The 11,140-nt window shown below is 45.5% G+C and overlaps 1 protein-coding gene across 2 annotated transcripts in view; it reads left to right on the top strand.

The window, feature by feature from the left end:
• Window positions 1-233: 233 nt before the first annotated feature.
• Window positions 234-11,140, top strand: part of LOC118400156 (FYVE, RhoGEF and PH domain-containing protein 5-like) — a 43,889-nt gene continuing 32,982 nt past the window's right edge. For both annotated transcript variants that reach the window (XM_035796706.2, XM_035796705.2), the window contains exons 1-2: window positions 234-511; window positions 2,589-5,370. In XM_035796706.2, coding sequence (XP_035652599.1) covers window positions 502-511; window positions 2,589-5,370 — 2,792 coding nt within the window. In that variant the 5' untranslated portion in view covers window positions 234-501. The remainder of the gene's footprint in view (window positions 512-2,588; window positions 5,371-11,140) is intronic.

Raw genomic sequence — 11,140 nt, 5'->3', positions numbered from 1 at the left:
AATCCAAATAAATCAATTTCAGGTAGGCAAATAGGTCACAAATAATTTGCAATTTATAAAAAACGATTTGCTCATTTGAAATAAATGCATTTATGGTGTACATGTATAGCTATTGTAATTCGAAATGCAACACTTTTATTGAGTTGAATGTGGATGAAGTGGGTTTGGTCAGTGTTCCATGTCTGCGAAATAGACCTTCCTTCTCAGGATGCGCGACAGAGCGCCTCCGGTATACTTCGCGAGCGCACCAGTCGCGCATCAGCTAAAGAAAAGGGATGCTCTGTAGGCAAACAGCTACTACCTTGACAGAGTAGTAGCCAGTACTTGGAAAAACAACCAGAGAAAATTGTGAAATGTTGAATTTAGACCACTTGAATACTTTCAACATGAATTTGGGATAAATTCACAGAACCTGTGGACATATTGTGGCGGTTGATTCCTGCGTTTGAAAAAGAAAACACGTGGATAACTCTCGGTTGCTATAGCGGATGATGTCCCAAAATGAACACAGGTATGTAGGCTAAAATTCAAGTGACGATGCATATTCAAGAAAATTAATTGGGAGCCTGATATAGCATACTCATCTACTTACTGTGTTTACATAAAGGATACTCCAAGTGTGGGTGTATGTGTGTGAGCGAGAGAGAGAGAGAGAGAGCAAAAGAGATTTAGCATTTCTCAATTTTGTGTTAAACAAATGTATTTTTTCCCTACACCACTTGAAATAGCATTGGAGAACAAATTGAATAACTAAAATCACTACAGGATCAGAGACCAAACAGGTTATTGTTTCGATTAGTTGTTATTTTTTAAAAGGACTTTCCTTTTCTTTGATAGATCAACTACTAATAGGAGGTCAAATCTCACTTTGGGTGAGATAACAGCTATTGCAGAATTAAAGTCAATTAACCATAATAGGTGAACCAGTTTGTGTAGTTCTGTCCTTGGGCTGTTCGGGCGATTCATGTGGCATATTATTAAGCACAATCCATACAGAAAAAAATGTATATTTTGAATTGCAGCTATAATTATGAAAATATTGGGCGATATATCGGTGTATATTTCCACTCTAAAATCGGATCCGAAAATCCTATATCGGTTATACTGTATGAGATACAGTATGATGGGATTATTTATGCCAGTTTAGAGGTGAAGCCAAAGGTAGCTCTACTGCATTTCCACTGCACTGTGGTGATTGGCCTATTCACAGAGTATTTTATAGAATTGTTGTTATTATGTGATGCGGGATATTTCATGATTATCCTGTAAGTTTGGCACAGTCATGGTCCTATTTTTCTATTTTTCCTTTGTTTTTCAACCGTTTGTTTTAATTGAATTCTTGTTGCGTAATTCATATCCTGTTGTTTGCAGAAGGACTTTGTGGGACTGGAAGTTTGTTTTTTCTCTGTTTTATTGTTATTTTTCCCACTGAAAGGACCTTTTCAGAAAAAGTGTGCGTGTGTGTTTGTGTGTGTGTGTGTGTGTGTGTGTGTGTGTGTGTGTGTGTGTGTGTGTGTGTGTGTGTGTGTGTGTGTGTGTGTGTGTGTGTGTGTGTGTGTGTGTGTGTGTGTGTGTGTGTGTGTGTGTGTGTGTGTGTGTGTGTGTGTGTCAGGGGAAGAATGACAAAAAGGAAGTCCATTTGTGTTGTTAGAATTTGTACTCCTAGAAGGGTTCATGGAGGAGTGAGGGCACGCTGTTAATGTCCTTCCTTCGTGGACTTCCTGCGTCAAGTTCTTCAATGGGAGTCTGCTGGAATAGTTCATTAGCAGTGTTGGAAAACAACAGGGAGAGAGAGAGAGAGAGAGAGAGAGAGAGAGAGAGAGAGAGAGAGAGGGATAAGACAGGCAGACAGACAAGACAGACAGCCAGACATGCACACAGAGACAGAGAGGCAGACAGATGGACAAGGAGGTAGAGTACAGAGTGCACACAAAGTTTAATAGGATGTGCGTCAGGGCAGGTACTAAATAACAGGAAGAGACCAGGGGTGTATAAGTTTTGTTAAGTAAGGGTGTGTTTCACCAAAAGACGTATCAACCAGTCAGCTATCTTTGACAGGTTTTCCACCCTTCAAAGCAAGTTGGTAGAAAACACTGGACTTGACTGTGAGGTACATGCTGCATACAGTATCTGATTTTCTAAACAGGGGACTTTGACATAGAGGTAAAAGACAATGAAAGTTTGTTTATGTCTGTCTCCGCATGTCATTTCATTATGATCATGCCCTATAAGCTGAAAAGTGTAGAGCATGCAATACATCTCTGTATTCCACTCAGGTAGATGTTATTGTTCCTACAGTATGTTCCCTATGGGTGTGTTGTTTTTCCTGTAGATGCGTCCCCTCTAGCCATCTGCATGTCACAGAGTTTGAGACATATCTGCAGCCTTTCTCTTACCAAATAAAGACAAGGCTAAGGGGTTGCTTGTTTTATATCCATACATCCAAAAGCCAACCAAATGTATAAAAGGTTAATGAAAGATGATTCTAGGTAGGATATTGCACCTTCAACTACTACTTCAACTACTATTGAGGTTGAACATTGTATTTGAACTGCAATGAACCACACTTTCTGTCATTTCCTTTCCAGATTTACAGAAGAGACTCCAAGTTCCCCGACCAAAGATCCGGAGTCACCTCACGATCAAGGTGCAGTCCAAACTGATGTCAAAGCCTTGTCCCTCTACCTGGGGTCCCAAACCTCCCACCGCTGCAATGGCCAGACCCTCCTCATCTGAGACAGAGGCAGAGGAAGAGCAATGCCCCCCTCACGGTTTGAGCAATGGAGACTTGACCTCCTCAGAGGGGGAACCTAAGGACCACCAGGAAGGGTCAGAGGACCTCATACCCCACTCCACAGATCACAACCAGGAGGAAGCAGCACCAGAGGAAATCCTTAATGACAATGGCATCACAGATTATGGTGAGAAGGAGAATGAGCAGGAGGGGGATGAGATAGAGAGAGAGAACAATGCATCTGAAATGGAAAACACTGGTTCGTCTGACACTCACATTGCTGCAGAGGAGATAGACTGTAATGCAGCAGATGACTTGAACCTACATGAGAGTGACAATGTGTTTCTGTGTGAGAGAGGAGATGAGGAAAGGGGGGGAATCAAAGCGGAGGAGGAAGATAATCAGAGTTTAGCTGAGGAGACTGAAACATCTGATAAACCTATAGGGTACCCAGAAGAAGATGTTGAAGAACCAGACACCGAAGATCATGATCATGGGACCACCCCTAGTCAGCCTGCTGCAGATACTGACATTGGGCTTGAAGAGGAAGTCAGCTCACCTGGTGGTGAATATTTAAAGTGTAAGGTACCCACTGATGAGGCTGAAGAGGAAGCAGAGGATCTCTTACTGGGAGCACACTGCTGTACACTCCCACCCGTCGGCGAGGAGTATCCCTACGATGTGATTGGCCCCTCAGATGAGCCTGTTTACACATGTGACACTGGTGAGCCCGGTGACACAGGTGTGTGGCAGCCTGAGCGCGCCACCAAGGACCCCTCTGGCCATTTCCGTTTCTCTGGCAGCACTGAGGATGTGTTTGGGCCTTACTCCGTCATCGAGGCAGTGCCTGCTGACAGGATGAGCGCCACCTACCCTGAGGTGAATCACGATGATACATTCTGTGGTGACAAACCACACACTGCAAAGGAGATGGACACAGCAGGCACCTCTAACCAAGAGCCTTATTATTTGTCATCAGACGATGTGGAAGAGCTAGAGGTTAAACGGAGAGAGGGTGAGGTCCAGGACACTCCTGAACAATCCTCCCAACACATAGAAACAGCCATAGAGGATGTGGATGAATACGCAGATATCGATGACTCCCTCTGCCCTGAGGCACATGACTTTCAGCAGCTGGACGGTGCCTCATCAGAGGACTATGTGGAGATTGGGGACGATGATGAGACGGATGACACGGAGAGGAAGCAGATCAGAGGGAGGAGTGTGAGAGAGAGAACAGCCAAGCGTGAGCAGGCTTTCTCCAGCCAGCGGAACAGCTGCCAGCCCCGTCTCAGGCTGTGTAACATCACAGTGCCAGCAGACCTGGACCGGACACGGACCCCAGAGCTCACCAACAGGGTGGTGTTCGCCCACACCACAGAGGCCTTCGAGGAGGACATAGAGGAGCTAGACTGCCACATCGTACCTTATCATGATGACTCAGAGTCAGACAGCGAGGAGCACATCTATGAGGAGGCCGGCTTTGACTCTGAGGGGGAGAACTTTATGTCTCTGGACCGGAAGAGCATTGTGACGCGGTCGCGCTCCTACTCTGGGAAGGTTTCGGGTTATGTCCCTGAGACAGTTCCTGAGGAGACATCAGAGTACCAGAGTACTTATGACTACTGTACTGTGGCCTTAGACCAGAACGGAGAACCTCTGCGACGTCCTGAGCAGCCGGAGGTCAACAGACTCATCCCCTCTCTGAAGCCACGCCCCTTCTTACTATACCCAAACTCATACTCCGCAGAGGGTCGAGAACTGTCATTGGGAGCTCACATAGAGGCCGACCAATCCCTGAAGGATGATGGCAGGATGAAAAGGACAGATGACACCCTCTCTCTGCCATGTTTTAGCACTTCTTCCGGAAGCTTCTCTCAGCGGAGCCACCAGTCGTCCAGCGATGTCTCCATGCCAACCTCTCTGGTGGACATCCCACCTCCCTTTGAGCTGGCTATCATCACCAAGAGACCGGTCACTAAGAGCTCCCCATCCCTCCTGATCAGCGTCTCTCCTGAGTCCACAGACAACAAGCCCAAGAAGAAGAAGTCCTCATTCAAGCGCTTCCTGACCCTGAAGTTCAAGAGGAAAACGGACACTAAAGGCTTTGGTGACGGGAGCATACGCTCCTCGCGCTCCTCCTCTGAGTCCAGCCACCATGGCCCAACAAGACTCCTGGAACTGGAGCGCAGGAGCACTGGCTCCCCTCAGTCCCAGTCTCGTATGGTGAAGCCCCAGCAGCGCCCTCCAGACCTTCCCTCCACCTTTCTGCTCTACAAAGACCTCAGGAAAGAAGACCCTAAAGCCTATGGTAGCAGGGGCGTGTCCAGGGTGGAGTCCTTCGAGGAGCGCTCCCGCCGCCCCCTCATGCCCCTCCCCCTGACCAAACCCCGCTCTATCTCCTTCCCCAGTGCAGACACGTCTGAATATGAGAACATCCCAGCTATGAGCTCTGACTATGAGAACATCCAGATCCGCCCTGGCGGGAGACCTACCAGATCCATGAAAGTCACAGATTTCTTTGAGGACCCCAAACGCATAGTGGCCCCCTCTAATGACAACGATGGTTATGTGGATATGAACAGCTTCCCTGGGATCGACAGCAAACCCCAGTCACCTGAGCAGGAGCCTGAGAGGTACAGTAATACAGTAAAACAAATTCACAACCACGGATGTTGGGCCTCTTCAGTGGTCGTCTGAACTGGGGGTCGTCTGAACTGAAAAAGATAGTGTACAGTCTGCAGTAGGGTTGCAAAATTCCCAAAATTCACTGGAAGTCACAGTTGGATGATTCCTAGAATCAGGAGGGAATCAGGAGGGAATAAGCATGAAATCCTGAAATCCTACTGTGATTTCTGAAAAACTTGGAATTGTTTTAAGTTACCAGCATTTTGCAACCCTAGTCGGCAGAGAGGGCTCTTCCCCATAACCACTCTCCCCTGTCGTCCAGTGGACTGGTTTGGCCAGGCTGCATCACTTCAACATTGCAAACTCTAGACCAGCTTCAAGATAACTGTAGCTCAAATGAACATCAGCTCCTGGCTGACCAGATTTCTTGGAGAGTGTTATGTTCTGTGAGAGATGAGCAGCCTGATTTGACGAGGCTCGTTCAGTTTGGGAAGATGGACAATGCTTGTGGGAGAGCTTATCCCACTTTCTCATTTCCTGGATTTCAGGGTCGCATCTGGTGTTCGCTTCATAGTGTGTCTGAGGGGATGGAATAGCTCACAGACTGAACACCGTAGACAGAGCTCAGGTTTATTCACAATAGAAGTAATTATGGGTTAAAATTAAAAGAGAGAGAGAGAGAGAGAGTGTGTGGGTGGGTGGACGGGTGGGAGAGAGGGAGAAAGAGAGGGAGAGAGAGAGGTACTGTAGAAAGCAGGACAAGGGGATTTGGATTACAAAAGATGAGAGAGAAAGTGGGTGCTAGAAAGAGAGGGAGGGAAAGGCGTGATGAGGAACAGAAAGTGGAGGAAGAAAGAGAGGGAGAGCCATGGAAATAAGACAAAGTGATGGAAGAAAACGAGAAAGAAGGAGGAGGAGTAAGAGTGGGTTGGTTTAATTGCTCTCTTGTCCCTGACATTTGTGGTTAAGTTTAGGATCGCTTTTATTAAAGGCGGTTTCCCTGAGTGCCTCTCTTTGATTGAGCCCTGGAGGGATGGAGAGATTTAAAGCAGAGAGAGATAGAGATAGGAGGATCAATCACTGGGACCTGCTACTGTAGGACTAAATGTCCCTCTCGTTGGTCTCTGCCACCACTCTCTACAGCCAGCCCAGGCCACCCACAGTCACAATTAGACACCTGTTTGATGGCTGGTATGCATTTATAGGGACTGGCCATTACTACAGGCCTCTTAACATAAAAACATTTAAAAAGCATTTTCACACCAGTTCCTTGGAAATTGCCACAGCTGCCATTTATGGTTATTTATGCTTATTTCACACTTACAGTATATTGATCATTTAAATTCATTATTTTTATTTAGACATTTTAGATCGAGATGCAATTATGCAATTATTGTATATTTTGATTCACAGTTTATTATGTTGCTTATTTCCAATGCATATTTGACCCATATTTCCATGCAAGTTCTATTTTAGAAGAGGCTAAAAGCCTGCATGTCTTCTCAGAGGGAAGCCTTTCTCACAAAACCAGGCTTATTGTCGACTTCATAGGCACTGCGAGTCTCCGTGGATGAATACCATTCCCTATCATGATCAATGACCTCACTGTTTATCTGGAGTTTGTTGGAAACCAATGTGCCACACGTTAGAATCTCCTCCATTTCTCAGACAATAGTCCCCCAGAGCTGGTGACGTTATCGATTGGGCTCATTGTTTGCTAGAAGTCTGAAACCTAACTGATCTAAAGGGGCCTATCTGTCCTGTCGCCTCGGCTGCATTCTCCCTGGATAGACTTCTGTTGCCAGGGATGCTGTGTCTGTTTTGTGTCTGTGTGTGTCTGTGTGCGTGTGCGTGTGCGTGTGCGTGTGCGTGTGTGTGTGTGTGTGTGTGTGTGTGTGTGTGTGTGTGTGTGTGTGTGTGTGCCTGCCTGCCTGCCTGCGTGCGTGCGTGCATATGTGTTTGTGTGTGTGCATTCGTGTGTTTGTTTTCCTGCTAAGCTCTTGCTGAGGGGTTGACATTGCTACTGTCCTAGCCCTGCGGGCCAATGATGGCAGAGTGATTTATTGAGCATATTCAGAAGTTAACTTAACACTCTTCTCTCGCCGCCCAACAGAGAGGATCGGGACTGTTGAGGGCAGAGGGACCAAGGGACAGTGGGCGGAAATGAGACAAGGGGATATACCCACAAAATAAGGCAAATAGTTACCACAAAGTCAGAAAGTTACTACAGCATACAACATTTTACACCAGGTTTGATTCATGTCAAGAGAAAGAGAGAGAGAGAATTATTTTCTGTTATGGTAAAAGGCTTAAAGTGGACCTTGGGATACAGCAGTATGATTGGCAATTCCCTAGTGCAGCCTCTAGTGTATCCTCTCCTTTGTAGTTCTTCTCTGCCTCTGTGCTGTGTTAGTTCTGCTCAGAGAGACGTCCTGAGTGCATTGTTGTAGAGGGTGGTGGCTGTCCACTGTTACCGTGGTGGCTGGGCGGTCTCTGGTGCGGCAGGGCAGGGCGTGGGCTACAGCAGGCCTGGAGCCAGGCCCTCTGAGGTCATTGCCAGGTAATCCCCAGGGAGGAAGAGTCCTGCCTTATAGGCTTACACTCCACCCTGCTGTTTACAGGAAATGCAAGACAAGGGCAGAGGGAGCGAGGGAGACAGGACTGAGGGGTAGGGGGAAGACGGAGGCGATGGGGGCCACCATGGCGGGGTGGGGTGTGAGGGCGAGGCAGGGTGTATGTTCCCAGACTCCCCCAGGACTGGAACAACAAGACGAGGTGTGGTGTTGTCAGGAATGTCAGGTCCGACCTACAACTACAATGTGCTGTTGTTGTCTTCACTGGTAGAACAGAGGAGGGGTTACTGTAAAAGAGTCAGCGGGACTCAGTCTGGACCATTTAAGCAGGGTTCTCACAGTATGACAACACCAGGTCCCACTCAATAGAGAAATAGCCTGTCAGATGCTCTCCTGTTGTTTGCGTTGATGCCTTATCATGGCAGTCACAGTCAGGGGACAGGCTCTAAGCATGCTACCTCATACAACACTGTCAGACAACTAGCAGCACAACAGCCTTAGATCACACATAATGATCAACATAAGCAGCTCAAAACAATTTCAAACGGTTATGTTTTTAAATCCACATCTGCGTTTACATCTCCCATGTCGAGTCGACTAATGACCGTATTCCTATTTTCTTTAATAGTATTATTACGAAGACAGAAAATACCCTTCTGATTGCATCTAATACATATTTGAATGCTCCATTTTTTTTACATATTACATGCCCCATCTAATCCTTGGAAAAGGACATATAGGTCTTTTAATAGAAAATCACTTTTGAATTTGTCACATTAGATTTAACTCCCAGGTATTAAAGAAGACACTGGTTGCAAAGGCAAAGAGATTGCTGGCATAATTATATTGCCGTGTAATGAGCATTTTAAAGTCTTTCAAGTATTGTTCGTAGGAAGCAGTTTTACTGATAGCAAAATTATATAGTGTGATTGAGGACATATATTACATATGGAACCAGGGAAACATTTTTGAATTTTTAATGTGGAATAAATCAGGATAATAAACCATTACATTTGGGCTTCCTATTATAACAGAGGTTGAGCAGGAAATCACTCTTGGTGACTCTGGTGAGAAATTACCCTCAGTGGGCTCTGAAATGCTAGTATTTCAATCTAACGGTTCAGTAATGGTTTATACATATTGTCACTAATGTAGCTCTCTACTGCTGTATTGCTATATGAGACCAATTATGTCCCTTGTGCCTAGACGCTGGCAGAGAAAGGATAGTACTATGAGACATTATAGGACAAACTGAGCATTGTGATGCAGGATATAGGTGCAGAAGTTAAGCTTTTACTTATAGTTGAATATGATGGTCCACATGTGCAATTGGCAATATTTACAAATAATCACAAATATTTCAATAATACTTCAATGAAAAGGAAATGACTTGGAGCAAGCAAACCTGTCTATCCCATTGAGGTTGAGGTATGCCATGCTCACGTCAGCCTCGCCTCACGTTTACCACACCAAATCTGCCGGAGATCAAAACAGACGCTTAAAATCACTTAATCCCTGCCTGGGACATACCACTGTCAAAATTACAATGAATCACATAACTGGTAATCAATGTAAAAGGCATGTTTCCAAATCCTTCATTTCAAAATCCTTAATAATAAGTAGACATCATCTTCATCGGAACCCATTCATAAAATAAATGTAATTTAATTCCCTATTCACAGTTGACTCCTTTCTAATATTGGCGCCCGTGCAGGATGATGTCATGACTACAGGAATGTGCCCGCTCCCATAACTTTTGACAGGTACTGGAGATTTGAAACAGACAAGAGGTCCTCCAAGGACCAAACAGCAAACAAGTTGCCTACACATGGGAAACTGTTGAGCATGAAAAAGAAAACAGAAACTGGTGCACCTACTACCATGCCCCGTTCAAAGACACTTCAATACTTTGTCTTGCCCATTCACCCTCTGAATGGCACACATACACAATCCATGTCTCATTTGTCTCAAGGCTTAGAAATCCTTCTTTAACCCGTCTCCTCCCCTTCATCTACACTGATTGAAGTGGATTTTACAAGTGACATCAATGAGGGATCATAGCTTTCAAGTGGACTCACCTGGTCAGTGTATGTTATGGAAAGAGTTCCTTATGTTTTTAACACTCAGTGTATATGTCTAACACATACTGTATGGAACCAACTAAACATATTTGCACTAAACGTGTAATTCGATTATGAAAGGAAACCATTTGGGCTTCCCATTATAACAGAGGTTGCACAAGAAAAGACTCCTGTGCCCAGACACTGGGGGATAGAGAGTATGCCTTTAGTAGCCTAGGCCTACTATTTAAACAGCACTATATTATTGGAGAAGCTGAGGATGGTGATGATCTATGGCACAGTGCAAAAGCTGAAACGGTTTTGATCGCAAGAAAATGTACAACTCTATTTTAGATAGCCCAGCTATATAGTAACTATGAGCTCCTAGGACTCAAAGGTTCACAGACACTCTCTAGCCCTATCACCATCAACAGGGACCCCCAGTGTGATCTGGCCCCTCAGGGGGGATAAAGGGAGGTCACAGATGAGTAATGCTCCTCCAGCCCAGCCAATAGCACCGGGTCCTGTGTGAGACCCTACAGTGTGGTAAGGGCAAGATGAAGGATGACTGTGTCTCGGTGAATATGAAGTCCAGCTAGAAACTCTTTTAACCTTTGGTACTCAGGGGCTGAGAGGGTATAGATGCAGTACAGGCCTGTAATAGCCTCTGTCTCTACAGGGTGATCTGTTATAGTCGTCATTATAAACTGGGTGGCTCGAGCCTTGAATGCTTATTGGCTGACAGCCGAGGTATATCAGACCGTATATCAGGGGTATGATAAAACATGTATTTTTACTGCTCTAATTAAGTTGGTAACCAGTATATAATAGCAATAAGGCCCCTCGGGGTTATGTGGTATATGGCCAATATACCACGGCTAAGGGCAGTATCCAGGAACTCTGCGTTGCATCGTGCTAAAGAACAGCCCGTAGCTGTGGTATATTGGCCATATTCCACACCCCCTCGAGCTGTATTGCTTAAATATAACATACTCATTATATCCTCTACCGAAATGTGTGTGTGGTTCCATCACACTGTATCTGTGTGTATATCGGTACAGCACAGTACTTCTAACAGTGTGTGTGTGTGTGTGTGTGTGTGTGTGTGTGTGTGTGTGTGTGTGTGTGTGTGTGTGTGTGTGTGT

The sequence above is a fragment of the Oncorhynchus keta genome, chromosome 21 (genome assembly GCF_023373465.1).
Source record: "Oncorhynchus keta strain PuntledgeMale-10-30-2019 chromosome 21, Oket_V2, whole genome shotgun sequence".
Classification (NCBI taxonomy): Eukaryota; Metazoa; Chordata; class Actinopteri; order Salmoniformes; family Salmonidae; genus Oncorhynchus; species Oncorhynchus keta.
Note: the sequence above shows the minus strand (reverse complement) of the source record. Positions and strands in the feature narration are given on the sequence as shown.